This window comes from Oncorhynchus mykiss, chromosome 32 (assembly GCF_013265735.2).
Source record: "Oncorhynchus mykiss isolate Arlee chromosome 32, USDA_OmykA_1.1, whole genome shotgun sequence".
NCBI classification, from domain to species: Eukaryota; Metazoa; Chordata; class Actinopteri; order Salmoniformes; family Salmonidae; genus Oncorhynchus; species Oncorhynchus mykiss.
In genome coordinates this window covers 38,363,261-38,377,533 of record NC_050572.1, presented here as the reverse complement: position 1 = coordinate 38,377,533, position 14,273 = coordinate 38,363,261, and the positions used below count along the sequence as shown (strand labels likewise).

At 49.1% G+C, this 14,273-nt stretch overlaps 1 protein-coding gene across 5 annotated transcripts in view; it reads left to right on the top strand.

Moving 5' to 3' along the window:
• Positions 1-14,273, top strand: part of LOC110488444 (RNA-binding motif, single-stranded-interacting protein 3) — a 344,118-nt gene that overhangs the window by 171,327 nt on the left and 158,518 nt on the right. For all 5 annotated transcript variants that reach the window (XM_036970692.1, XM_036970691.1, XM_036970690.1 and 2 more), the window contains 2 exons: positions 1,875-2,032; positions 12,165-12,223. In XM_036970692.1, the coding sequence (XP_036826587.1) occupies positions 1,875-2,032; positions 12,165-12,223 (217 nt within the window). The remainder of the gene's footprint in view (positions 1-1,874; positions 2,033-12,164; positions 12,224-14,273) is intronic.

Here is a 14,273-nt window from a genome sequence, read left to right as displayed (position 1 = left end):
GGTGATAATGCTTATTGCTATTAGCACAGCTAATAGTATGGACCATGCATAGGCTATTATAGATGGTCCAATATGTTCAAATAATTTGAACAAATAATTTACCAATATTTTATTCTGGAGGTGGAAATGTATTTGTAGATAGTGTCAGCATAATAATTTCCATTCACTTTGGAGTAGAATGTCCTTTAAAAAAAGTCACCAGAACTGAGCTTGTCAGTCCTTCTACATAAAATGTATCCTACCCCCCCCCCAGTAAATGTCCAGTCTCCTTCCTAAATGGACTGTGTACTACCACCAGGTCTTGCTCTCTCTCTCTCTCTCTCTCTCTCTCTCTCTCTCTCTCTCTCTCTCTCTCTCTCTCTCTCTCTCTCTCTCTCTCTCTCTCTCTCTCTCTCTCTCTCTCTCTCTCTCTCTATCTATCTCTATCTCTATCTCTATCTATCTACACACACACACACTATGCTGTAGCTCGGCAGCGAGGAACCACATTGTTTGTACTCAATACTCTACTCAGAGAGTGGCTGGCCATCAGTTCCAGTTACCCCAGCATGATAATTGGCCTCCCTTTGATAGACGTGGGCTCCCTTCACGCTCCAGGGGCCTCGGCTCATTGTCAGAGGAGGCGACACACTGCCCGAGCACACTCAAAACAGCACATCAAATCAGCCATGCTTCACGGGCCGGGTGCTAATGTGCGGGGCGGATACGACGAGTGGTGCGTGTGTGTTTGTTTTATCCGGGGGTAGGAGGTCTCCCAAATCACAGTGTGCAGTGTCTCTCCGGGGAGGCTATGGGGTTAACGTGGTTAACTGGAGCCGCTGGTGGCGTTTAAGCTATACTCTCTCGCTTTTCTCCTCTTTCTCCATCACTGCCCACCCCTTTCTCTCTCTCTCTCTCTCTCTCTCTCTCTCTCTCTCTCGTACTATTCCTTTCTTTCTTTCTGTCTTTCTGTCTTTCTCCCCCTCACCCGTTCTCCCCCTTTCTCTCTCTCTCTCTCTCGTACTATTCCCTCCTTCCTCTCTTTCTTTCTTTCTGTCTTTCTGTCTTTCTCCACCTCACCCGTTCTCCCTCTTTCTCGATCCTCTGTATGTCTTCTATGCCCACAGGGGCCCCACGTTCCCATCCCTCTGTATGTCTTCTATGCCCACAGGGGCCCCACGTTCCCATCCCTCTGTATGTCTTCTATGCCCACAGGGGCCCCACGTTCCCATCCCTCTGTATGTCTTCTATGCCCACAGGGGCCCCACGTTCCCATCCCTCTGTATGTCTTCTATGCCCACAGGGGCCCCACGTTCCCATCCCTCTGTATGTCTTCTATGCCCACAGGGGCCCCACGTTCCCATCCCTCTGTATGTCTTCTATGCCCACAGGGGCCCCACGTTCCCATCCCTCTGTATGTCTTCTATGCCCACAGGTGCCCCACGTTCCCATCCCTGTAATAGAGATATAAATGGGATGTGAGCAGGGAGCCCTGACTCTCACACCATAAATCCACACTAATGGGAACACAGCCACATGGAGGGGGAGAGAGGAGGCTGCAGAGAGAGAGAGAAAGAGAAAAGGGAAGAGGGATTTAGTGTATAGAAGATGGGAGAGAGAAGGAAGAAATCGTGGAAATGTAGATTTGTGATATAGCTGGGGAGGTTTGTAGGCACAAATGTGAAGAGCGAAAGAGTGAATAGTTCACAGGTTGTTGGTTCCGTTAAAACCATCAATAACAAATGAAATGTCACTCCCCCTCAAAATGCACTCCAACCAACATCTCTCAACACATATTTTTCCGTCTGTCTAACCCCTCTCTCTCTCTCTCAAAGATGTGCGAGTTACTCACACTACTTTTTAGCCCTAACCACTCCTCTCTTCTCTCCCTGCAGCAGCCCTATGCTCCACCCCCTCACCCCATGGCTCCGCCCAGCCCCAGCCATAACAGCTGCAGTCATGGCGGATCCGAGCAGCTGAGTAAAACTAACCTGTATATCCGAGGCCTGCCCCCGGGGACCACGGACCAGGATCTCATCAAGCTCTGCCAACCGTGAGTGTGGTACATACACAGATGATGAGAAACGCACACCCTTGCTCGTACACACATACACTCACTCACTCACTCACTCACTCACTCACTCACTCACACAGACACACACACCTGCTGGTACACACACACACACACACACACTCACTCACTCACTCACTCACTCACACAGACACACACACCTGCTGGTACACACACACCCTCATTTAAGCTGTGTATAAAAGAGTGTATAAAAGAAACAGACACGGGTAATCATAAAAGCTCTGCCAGGTGTGTGTCTGATACAAAAACACCCATGCGCATGGATATACACACACACCTACACTCAGCTCAATAAAGCCCTAATAAAGCTGAGATTGGACTGCCTCCCCCAGGAACCATGGACCAGGACCTCATCAAGCTGCAACACACAGGCACGCACACACACACACACACACACACACACAAGCCCCTCACACACACACGCACACGCACACACACACACAAACACGCACAAGCCCCTCACACACACGCACACACACACACACACACACACACATGCACGCACACACACACACGCACAAGCCCCTCACACACACACACGCACGCACGCACGCACGCACAAGCCCCTCACACACACACACACACACACACACACACACACACACACACACACACACACACACACACACACACATACACAAACAGCTTTGTTCGGCTCCATTAAAATCCTCCACGTCTTAATCGATGAAAGGGTCAAGATCATTAATAAAGACACTGCAAACTGTGAAATACAGGCTAAAGGGAAGTCTGCTGGTTACGTGTCCTTTTGTTGCCCATCTTTTCAGACATGTCCCAGTCGAACGTAGCCAATCGTTTCATGATCTTATGGAATCGGAAGGTGCTGCCCAGTATTTGGTAATGCTCTCCCTATGTCAGAAGTCCCGCATGTCTCGATATTGACCCATCACAATTCCATTAGCTAGAGAGAGCAAGCGCGATAAGAGCGTGGCGGTACTCAGCGTTTTGACACTGCGTATCTCTTAGCCACATAGTCCCCTTCTGTACAAATATCACTGTAGGCCGTTTCAATTTATTCTTCCAATTCAGTATGATCTTGAATTTGAGGCCAGACGTTTTTCAGAAGGGCATTGTCGGGAACTTAAGTAAAGTACCCGGCAGTGAAGGTTCAAATATCATTCTGTGGTTTACTAGCTCCTGTACCTCAAAACATGACAAAACATTGGACAAACACCATTACTACCTCACTGTCCTCTAGTGGATGCTTCCCTTCCCTTCCTCCCACACACTCTGTCCTCAGCATTTCTCTCCCCTGTATTTTTGCCAGTCGCCTTCGTCCGTATTGTCTAAGTGCCCCCAAGGTTGCCCGAGGTCTGCCGTGCCAATGAAAATCCAATGCCAATGAAACTTTAATTAGCCAGCCACTGTTTCAGGCACAGGCGGGTAGTAACATTTTCACAAAGGTCATCTGGCGCTGCAGTCTGTGACACCCGGGTCCTCCTCCCACCCCAACCTGCTCCAACCCCACCATAATGGCATCCTCCCTTGGCCCGACGCCTTGTCCCCCAGGGCTTCATGTTAAACTGAAACCTCTGAAATGAGCTGTTGCAGTTTTCGGAAAATGAGGAGTCCTAGGGGGTTTTTCAACCACCTCTCAGCCACCCGAGTTATTATCAGTATCATGGGGTTGTCTGACTCTGCCTGTGTGTGTGTGTGTGTGGCAGCATTTTCCTCTCAGAGATTAGTCTTGAAAACCCGACCCTAGGCAACAGTGACTAGGCAACAGTGATTAGGGTCGGGTTTCAATGACAGACTCTGTTGGCAACTTCTCTAAAGAAGAAGAAACAATGATCCGGGGTGAGTCCTCTTCGGACACACAACTCTCTCAGCAAATCACGATTCCAGAACGTTGCGATACGAAACCAGAGTTTGCAGTGATTTTAGGGAAGGTAGTTGATGCAAACTAGCCTCTTGCATTTCACATTCATTAAATATTACCCCCGTGATATCCATTAAAAAATATATATAATATTCCAGCAGATAAGGCACTTAAGGTAGTCCATCATATCCAATGATGACTTCCACTACTGCTTGTGGGTTCGTTGGTGACTGTACAACCCGATGCGGGATGCACACTCTCTGCCACGGAAAGAGCACACAAAGGCCTGTCCTGTTTAGGCCAGTGGTCATATGTCTTCTCTGTCACTTTGCCCACGGCCAACTGCACTCCTTGAGTCCGCGCCAATCTGGACGGAGACAGGGTTTATCCCCAACTTCTTTAGCGGATGTCTTCAGTTGGTCCTTTAGCCTCCTTTTTTCTGACGGCCCAGTTCTGGCTGTCTGTACAGCATCTTTCCGGGGAGGCGGTCCTCTGGCATCCAGACGGCATGGCCCGAGCCATCTAAGCTGGTGGTGGTGTGAAGTACACCTCAATGCTCCTGCAGTTGGTTCTCTGTTCTTGCCATGTGGCACACGGTCCTGCCAGGTCACTTTCAACATGCGTTGAAGCCATTTTATGTCAAAGGACTCTAAGTGTCGGCTGTAGACTATCCATGTTTCACATCCATGAAGGAGTGTAGATACACACACTGCCTGGTAGACTGCAGCTTTGGTGTGAAGGGGATAAGGAAGTGAGGTAGTTTGTCTATGCCTAAAGGGTCCGTCTGCGGGATGGAAACCCTGGGGCTGCCCAATCGCTTGGTAGTCAAATGGATCATAAAGTCTCCCGTTGAAACCAGACCCTAGTCACTGTTGCTTAGGGTCAGGGGTGTTCGAGACAACTCCGATTACTATGAGTCCTTGTGGTGTGCTGAGCCATGCCGGTTCCCGAGACAGGTTCACGGGGTCACACACACTGTGGAACAGCCCCAGCAGTCCAGGCCCCGTATCTCTAAAGTAAACACAGTGCCGCCAACTGACGCATTCTTGAGAGTGTGCCATATCGTAGCTGCTGATTGGAGGTTGTTACACGCCGGCCTGAGAGATGCTTGGAAATGCCAAAGTTCTCTCAAATTGCAGCGGCAACTCCTACATGAAAATGAACTCCGCTCCGCTCTGTGACCGTAACGATACGGCGAGCTACAGTCTCCAAAGAGTCCTAACACTCATCTACTACAACTTCCTCTACTACTTCAAACATAGCCAAAAGAAAAGGGAGTGAATAACAACAATGGCCACGGAGGTTCTAATTCTACGCAGTTGGAAGAGCAATTAATGGGATTTGGGAGTGTGCTTAATCTATTTTATTCAATTGGCTGAGTCTGTAGCTCTCCAGAACCATCAGCCTGATATATGGGCATGGAGGAGCAGCCAGAGAAGGGGGTTTGGCTGAACACCCAGAGCAAGAGAGACCTGGATGGAACAGCCGGTTACCGTTAGAAAAATGCCTGGACCAAGCCAGGCAGGTGGGGCACAGGGCCAAGCATAACCCACACATGGGGTGTGTAGCCAACGCTAACCCCCGAGCCCTCTTGAGCAACGGGAGACTTTATGATCCATTTGACTACCAAGCGATTGGGCAGCCCCAGGGTTTTCTTGTTGCAGTCCACCACCCAGGAGAGGTAGAGGGGCTGAACCAGCCCGCTGGTTCTTTTGAGTAAAGAGCATTTTTAAACAAGGCGCTCGAGACCAGACATAGGGCCCACACCTGGAATAACAGAAGCATTCAAGCTCACATTCTCCCTGCCAGTGGTCTAAATCCATAACTCAAACATGTACATTGCAAAGGACCCCAGAGCTTCCCTCCCTACCCTCCCTTCCGTCCTCCTCCCTTTTGACTTCTTTGTTTTCCACCTCCCTCCTGCTTTCATCCATCCCGCCCTTCTGGATCTCTGCACCCAATTTAAGCCGCAGTCCAGCTACAGCTGTGCTCTCTATCACACTGCTTTCCCTCGCCCGATCAAACGGAGAGAAACCCAAATCAAGAGCTAAAAAAAAACTTTCCCATGTGTGGTGAGGGATGGAGGAGTGAAAGAGTGGGGAGTGAGAGGTTTGGGGAGCTCCACACAGCAGAGGAAGGAGGAAGGGGTGACCCTGGGACCACCTGTTCCACAGAGCCTCTGCGATCCGAAGCGCCACATTATCCATCGTGACTCTGAGGCCCTCTGTTGACGCGAACCGGCCAGCTATCAGAGCCTCCCCGATCCCACGGGCTCCTTTTCAACAAACTGCCAAAGAGATGAAGTGTGAGAAAAGACACTCCAGTCAGCCCAGACTCGGCTCCTTCGCCTCCGTCATCGTCGCCCTACACTTTCAGTCCAGCTCCGCCTTTCCTGGCCCTTTCTCTCTCTCTCTCCGTCTCTCCCTCTCTCTCCTTCTCCGTCCAGTCGACCAACTCCGCCGCACGTCCTTCAGAACGGACCGAGATAGCAACGCTTAACCTCTGAGGCAGTGAGGCAACCGCAGGAATGCCCATGCCGAACTAATATGTTGTATCCTCCACAACATTGATTTGGAGAGCAGTTGCTGTGCAGTGGCTGATATGCCCCCAGGCAATCTCCTACATTATTTATCCCTCAATTACTGTATACATGGTATCGGGACAGCTTGGCTTTTCATAGGCACTCCCTCTGTTTGTTTCTTTACAGCCAGTTACAGCCAGTACACCCACTCTGCTGGGAAGCGTCAGGTAGCCTAGCGGTAAAGAGCTTTGGGCCAGTAACCGAAAGGTCGCTGGTTCGAATTCCAGAGAGGACTAGGTAAAAATCTGCCGATGTGCCCTTGAACAAACACTTAACCGTAAGTCACTCTGGATAAGAGTGTCTGCTAAATGACTAAAATGTCAAATGAAAGCTCCACCCCATCCATTACAGGTGCAGCAGCCGTCAGCCTTAAGACTGGTTGACGTGAGGGCAGGAAGCCGAGCGCCCGGGACTCTACAGTTTCCCTCCCAGATGCTTTGACACTCTCTGTCCCTTCCCCCTCTTTCTCTCTCTTTCCCTTTCATCTGGAGTAGTGTGGAGAAAGCAACACAGATGAGATGTGTTCATTTGTGCGTGTCAGACAGAAATGCGTGGCATGTCGGCTTGACAGGTTGTAGACGGCCGTGGACAAACAGGAGCTATTTTGGAACGCTGAAGCCTGAAAGAGAACTGTGGTACTGTGGAAAATAGCCATATGCCTATTACTCATTCTATTAAACACACACACACACACGTACGTACAAACACACACACACACACACACACACTGCCATTTTTCTCTCCCACTCACTCCATTAAAAGCACTCCATATCTATAGTGGAGCCCCTGTAGTCGCTCACTCTCGCTTGTTCTCTCTCTCACGGCCTCTTGTTCTCTCACTCTCTCTCTTGTTCTCTCCCCCCCTCTCTTTTTCTTTCTCTCTCTCCCTCCTGCCCTCCCTGTGGGTGGAGAGCTCTGCGAGCTCCAATCTGATGATCGGCCAACATCTTTCACCAGCACTACCTGTCAAAAATGCATTTTCCTGTGTGTGTGTGTGTGTGTGTGTGTGTCTTATTTTTGGCCTGATACAGATCCTGGGTTGACAAGGACATCACCACTAAATCATTCTCAGGTCAGCTGCAGGTGCTAACTCAACCATGGCCGACACTGCTATTTAACACTGGTGATGCTCAACCATGGCCGACACTTGTCAGGCTTGCCTCAGTCAGAGCCCCTTAAAGGTGACGAAGGGCCAGATCCCGGATGGGTGGCCAACAGAATCGTAAGGAGGAAATGCAACCCAAGCTTGGAGTTTTTTCCAGCCCTGGGCCAGTTGACATGTCATCTTGTGAGTGAGCCAGCAAAGTATTGGCCTAATTCACCGGGTCACAATTTGTCAGAGGGCCGTCGTTGCCAGGGGAGCTATCACAATTCATTTCAAATGCAGAAACGTCAAGATGACATTTAGAAGTAGAACTGTTGTCTTCCAGCAATGGGAATACGTTCCACAGTGGGTGGGGCCAGCGGGTGAGGAGGGCCAAAGAGCTTAGACCTACAGTTCACAGAAAACCATTGTATCACCTGATAGAAGCAGGGAGAGAAGAGCTTAAGAACCGACAACGGTAACATCTTGTACCGTGGTAGTGCAGTGGCCCTACTGTGGGATATCTTCAAAGGGCAGGTCCCTCTACAGTACACAAGTACAGCTCAGGAGAGTGGCTCGTGATTGATTTTGATTCAGTTCTACTTGAGTGACCAGCGGGTCTCCCCCCCAATGCCAGGTGTCCATCAGGATAGAGCAGGCTAGTTCAGCAGTGCGCAGCACCTGCCTGTCTGTCTCTGCAGTTCACTGTGAGACTGGGCCTGCGTCCTAAATGACACCCTATTCCCTATATAGCTCCCTGGGCTCTGGTCAAAAGTAGTGCACTATATAGGGAAATATAGTGCCATTTGGAACACAACCTGGGTCCCCTCCCCTGCCCTTAACCCTCTGTTCTATAGTCATAGAGGAAGCTCCCATGATCCCAGGTCAACTGGTCCTAGTCCTTAATGGCCCACAGCACTAATAGCTGTGATTTGACCCCTGTCTGTCAGGCTCACCTTTAGAGTTCTGAGGGGGAGTCGGTTGAGCTTGCGGGTCAACCGGAACGTGGCACTAACGCAACCCGGAACGTTGCACTAAAGTATGGCGCCATCTCTCACTTTCAATCTATCCCTCTCCCTCTTCCTCTGTCTACCACTCTCTCTCTCCCTCTAGCCGTACCTGCCCATTCAGAATATGTGTAAAAACAGTGACACCTGTCTCTTAAATTACCATCAAACATTCAGTAATATAAACGCAAAACTCAAGAGATGAACTGACACAGACGCCACACAGCCTGGGTCTCCCATCTGCCTCTGGGGTCCACAGCGGGATCACTTTCTTTTAATTTCCTCCTTTCAAACTCCTCCCCAAACCTAGGGGCGCAAGGGCCTGTCAGACCCCTCTTCAGATACCCTGGGGTGTTTACACACACACACACACACACACACACACACACACACACACACACACACACACACACACACAGAGGAGAGAATGTGACTGTATCCCCTAGAGGTTGTGGTTATACCATGTGGTCAGCAGAAGGGAGGTAGGGAAACACAGACATGGAGCAGAAACTGCCTGGAGCTGTTTCCCACCTACCTGTCATGCCACTTCACACGTCTACTGCAGCAAACAGACAGCGAGGGCGCTTTGGAGAGCCAGCGGGGGGACAACGCCACGCTTGGGTGGTCCGCCAGTCCCCCTCACCCCTCCTCCTGCAAAGCTGGCTCTGGTCTGCTCTCCATGTACGAACCACTTCACCCCCAGCGCAATGGCGGAAATATGCCTGGATCATTTCACCCAGAGAGGGGAAAAAGGAGATGCAGATATTCAATGGATCCAATATGATCCAATGTCTCGTTGTCAGGCCTCCACCCGAAAAGTAGAAGCTGCGGTTGAGGCTAGGCACCATGCTTCAATTCCTAGAAAGCTTTCGAACGAATGACGTCTTTTACAGTTGCCTCAATTTGTGCAATGTTCAACGGCACAGAACCACAAATAAAAACCTGTATTTTTATTGGCCGGGTGTCCTTTTTAGTCTCGTCGACTCGAATTATTAATTGGATATGGCGGTGGAATGATTGGCAGAGAAAGAGGAAGGGAGAAAGAGGAAGAGGAGGAAAGAGACACTGGCATACCACATTTGACCATATAATAGCACTCTCAGCTTTCCAAGAAAACATCAATTGAGACATTTATGGTCTGTTTACATATATTTCCGAAGTTTTGTACGCAGAACACTGGTAGGAAACCCGTATAAACTGTATGTATGGTCATATGACAATATTTTAGCTTGACAATCATTCTATTGCACAATTTCTGATATATCACATGCATTTGTTATATTTTCCTGCATAAGTCAAATCCGTATTATGCCTCTAATGCCATTCATTACAATTAGGCTGGTTTGGATGTCCTCTCCGCCCCTTGGCAATATGTGTAGAATAGCAGGAAGTTTGCTTTAGAAATGCCAAATTCTCTCATCCTCAATTCAATATATGTAGAATACCATGAAATGAGCTGTAAAACTGCACATTTTCCTCTCCACCCCATGGCAATATGTGTAGAATAGCATGAAATGATCTTTCAAAATGCCAAATTCTCTGAGCCTCATTGCAAAATGTGTAGAATAGCAGGAGGTGAGATATTAAAATGCTAATTTTTCTCTTTGCCCCATGGCGAAATTAGTAGAATTGTAGGAAGTTAACTGTTTCCCCGAGAGAGAAACTGTGCCACCGCAGAGAGAGATAGAATTGGGAGAGGGACAGAGGAGGAGAGGGAACGAGGGACAGAGGAGGAGAGGGAACGAGGGAGCGAGAGAAAAAGAGGGAAAGAGCGAGATAGGGACTGGGTGAGGACTGACTAGGACCATTAAAGACTGAGATGACGGAGACCGACAGTGATTGAAATAGGATTAGAGGAGACCGGCTCGAGCAGAGCGACAGCATCACCAGTGTTAAACCTGGGCTTCACAGGGACTGTCTCTGTCACATCAAAGTCATGGAAGAGAAGCCGCCAGCACGGTGTCCACACACACACACACACCTTTGCATGCACAAACATATATACGTGGCTCGTACACGGCTTGTGTTCCCTGTTTATTTCCAATATTCTCCATGATGGGCTCGATGCCTGATTCAGCCTTTTCTTTTCATCCCACTCCTGGTGTCTTTGTGGGGTATTTTTGGATCACAGACACGATGCATTGATGAACCATCTTTAACAATTAATGAGACGACTTGTCTCCTGGTCCCAGTGGACCCAAACAAAGTTCTAATGAGAACTTTCCCCAACCCCATGCCAATCAGAGGCCTTTTTAACTGTTTCCCAGAACGAGCCGACTGTACACACACACACACACACACACACACACACACACACACACACACACACACAGGCTCTTGCTCATTTTCGCACATACACACAACCAGACACGCAGAAAACACATGCACACCTTAGTTAGTGCTACGTTAATGTTACAATCAATGTGTAACTTCGTTGAGTTTCCAATGTATGTTCAGTTTTTTCTCTCCATCATAGTTAATTTGTCACGTGCACAGGACACGGCAGGTGTAAACGAAGGCTTTTTCCTCAACAGTGCACCATCAATAACAAACATACAATGTTTGCTTTGAGTATATCAATGGCATCAAATATATGCACCAGCCCCGTGTTGAATCCAATCTTTTCTATTGCTCATGGGAGACGCCCTCGAACTCCCTCGAGGGAATACAAATCCCCGTTGATATTTCTTACCAGGTAAAGTCAAATTACCCTGTGTCTCTCGCTCCCATAAAATACAATCGACTGATTGGTATCAATGAGGCTAAGTTTCCGCCTGCCGGGCTGCGTCCCCAATGGCGCCCTGTTCCCATAGAGGTGCACTACTTTTGACACCAGGCATATTGGGAACTGGTGCCATTTGGGACGCAGCCACCGTCAAAATTACCCTGCGTCTCGATCCCATCAAGACAACAGTCTGATTGGTATCCAGGAGTCTGAGTGTCAGGCTGTAGTTTTTCCTCTTTGTGCTCATCAGTTCATGCCTGCCACCCACCCCACCGCAGCATGCAATAAATAGAGTCTTCGCTGTGCGTTGAGAAATGGCACAATTATCCCCCGCTGGTGAAATATGGGCCAGGAAGCTGCACACTTCCCTATGTACACACACGCACGCACACACACACACACACACACACACACACACACACACACACACACACACACAAGGGCAAGTACAGGCACGCACGCATACACACAGGCACAAACACACAAGCAGGCACACACACACAGAGCTGCCTGATGCCGTCGTCCTCTAGTCCACACACAGTCCATAACGATGGGGTTTTTGCCACAGCAAGTCATAGTGCAGTTGTTTGATTAATGGGAGAGATGAAGTGGTAGTAGACATTCCCGATGTGTCAACTTCCTCTGTGTTTATTTCCCAGCAGCGGTAATGGTTATCAAGAGAGCAATCGTGCCTCACTACATTTATACATTTTTAAGGCCAAGTGGAGGTTAGAGAATTGAGAGAGGACAAAATAGCCTACTGTAATGGTAATAGCACTACTGAATTCTAAGAATATTTCCGATGTTATGTCCTAGAACCATTCCACCGAGTAATTCGGCTTCTCTCTTCTCTTCACAGATATGGGAAAATAGTGTCAACCAAGGCCATCCTGGACAAGAACACCAACCAGTGCAAAGGTATGTCACCAAGGTCTCTGTATCCCAAATGGCACCGTATTCCCTAGGTAGTGCACTACTTTTGACCAGGGCACTATGTAGGGAATATAGGGTGCCATTTGGGATGCAGGCTGAGCCTTGTGTTAGCCACCGAGAGCCTTGTGTCTGCCACCGTCCACGGCGCAGCGATCACTCATCAAAGCAGATGTTGTCAGAGGAAGCGTTCGGTGCCAAGCCCTGGCATGAGCACAGACCTCAGTCGAGAAAGCACCTGCATGTCGCAAATCAACGATTTAGCAGTTACCGCTAGCTGGATGGAGGTTAATGACTAGGCCCAACAATGAAGATCGCTCGCCGGAAGGAAGTCAGACGATGGGCAGTTGTTGTGCAGCCCCTCCCTAGCTACGGCCCCGTAGACTCTTTTATCTCCCCCTCTTTCAACCGGGTCTTGGAAAACAGCGTTAGCCTGTGCTGTCTGTACACTCACCAGGAGTGTCATGTTGACACATCAAAACCAAACGACGGAGCCGTCATATCGGCGGCAAATGTTTCAATCGCTAATCAAGTGCACATATCCAATTAGAAGGAGAACAGGCAAGTACGATGCAGTTAAACGTTCTTTAGTATCGCTCTGGTCTTACATCTCAAGGTATTCGTAGACATGTTCCCCGCTTCAGCCGGTACGGTACTGTAAATACATTTCCGTAGTTTTCCTTCTGTTCACTCTCCTCTGACGGCTGCTACACACTCAAAACGGAGCGACAAAAGTGTCGTAGATACGGTCCATTCCAGAAATTTGCCGGCAGCTCCGTTTGCGTACGGTGTGTAGACCCATTTCATGGCCAGTCGTAGAGGGGGAGAAGAAGAAAAACAACAGATTAGTCCTGAGGTGTATGGCAGCACTGTTTAAGCGCTACTGAAGTTCCATCAATACTAATTGTTTTTTGCAGCCTCTTTGCTCTGTATTGCCGCCCCCCTTCGAGGTGATGCCTGCTTCCGACCGTCCTTACCTGGATGGAACCCGCCCGTTGTGTGACGGGTCAGATGTAAAGGGAAAACAACCCTCCATGATTCAAGGCTGGAGAAGCCTCGGATTGGCTTAACCTCCTTTGTGTGGGGCGGCAGGTAGCTTAGTGGTTAAGAGCGTTGGGCCAGTAACCAAAGGGTCACTGGTTCGAATCGCAGAGGCATCTACCGTAGGTGAGAAATCAGCTGATGTGCCCTTGAGCAAGGCACTTAACCCGAATTGCTTCTGGGTAAGAGCATCTGCTAAATGACTAGAATGTCCATTTGTTGCTGGTGACTCATGTAGGCAATCAGAAGTCAGCCTGGGCCCCTTGTTAGGAGGAAGGATGGACCCACGGGTGGTGGAAAACAGGAAGAGAGGATTGAGGGAGTATACGGACACATCAGAGGTGTGAAGTAAATCGCAGGGTGTGGAGATGAAATACAGTAGAGCCTCTCTGAGTCCAGGGCACTGGCCTGGTGAGCTATGCTTTGGAGGGCCAGGCACTCGGCTCTGCACTCGCGGGTGGGGGGAGACCAGTTTCCCATACCTCACCTGCCTGGAATGCAGCGCTGCCGAGATGCCAAAAGCCAAGCATAAGCATCTGTATTTTACGAGTGGAAATGATGGTCCAGCCCTGTGCACCGAGGGAGGGGAAGGGGGAGTAGGGCAGAAAGACGGGAGAGAGAGGGAGAAAGGAAGAGAGGCCACAATAGCTCCAAGGCCTCATCAGAAGCCATGTGTTTCTGTATAAATGCAGATCTCTGGCTTACCCCTACCATGTAACCTATGTCTCTGATCACTACTGACAGCCAGGGCCTCATTCCTTTCATACTGATGTTGAAATACATGTGCAACATATTTCAGATTTTTAGAGAGCTTGATACAGAGTGCCTGTGTTTTTTTGTCTTCTTGACCCCGACCAGCATTTTATTTCTTAAACTGAAATGATTTTCTTCTAGTGAGACACCAATGTTGTAACATACCCGCTCAACTTTTTTTCATGATAGCGTCAAAGTTCAGAGGTTACTCCAGTCTACTCAATCTGCTTCTAAACAGATTTTT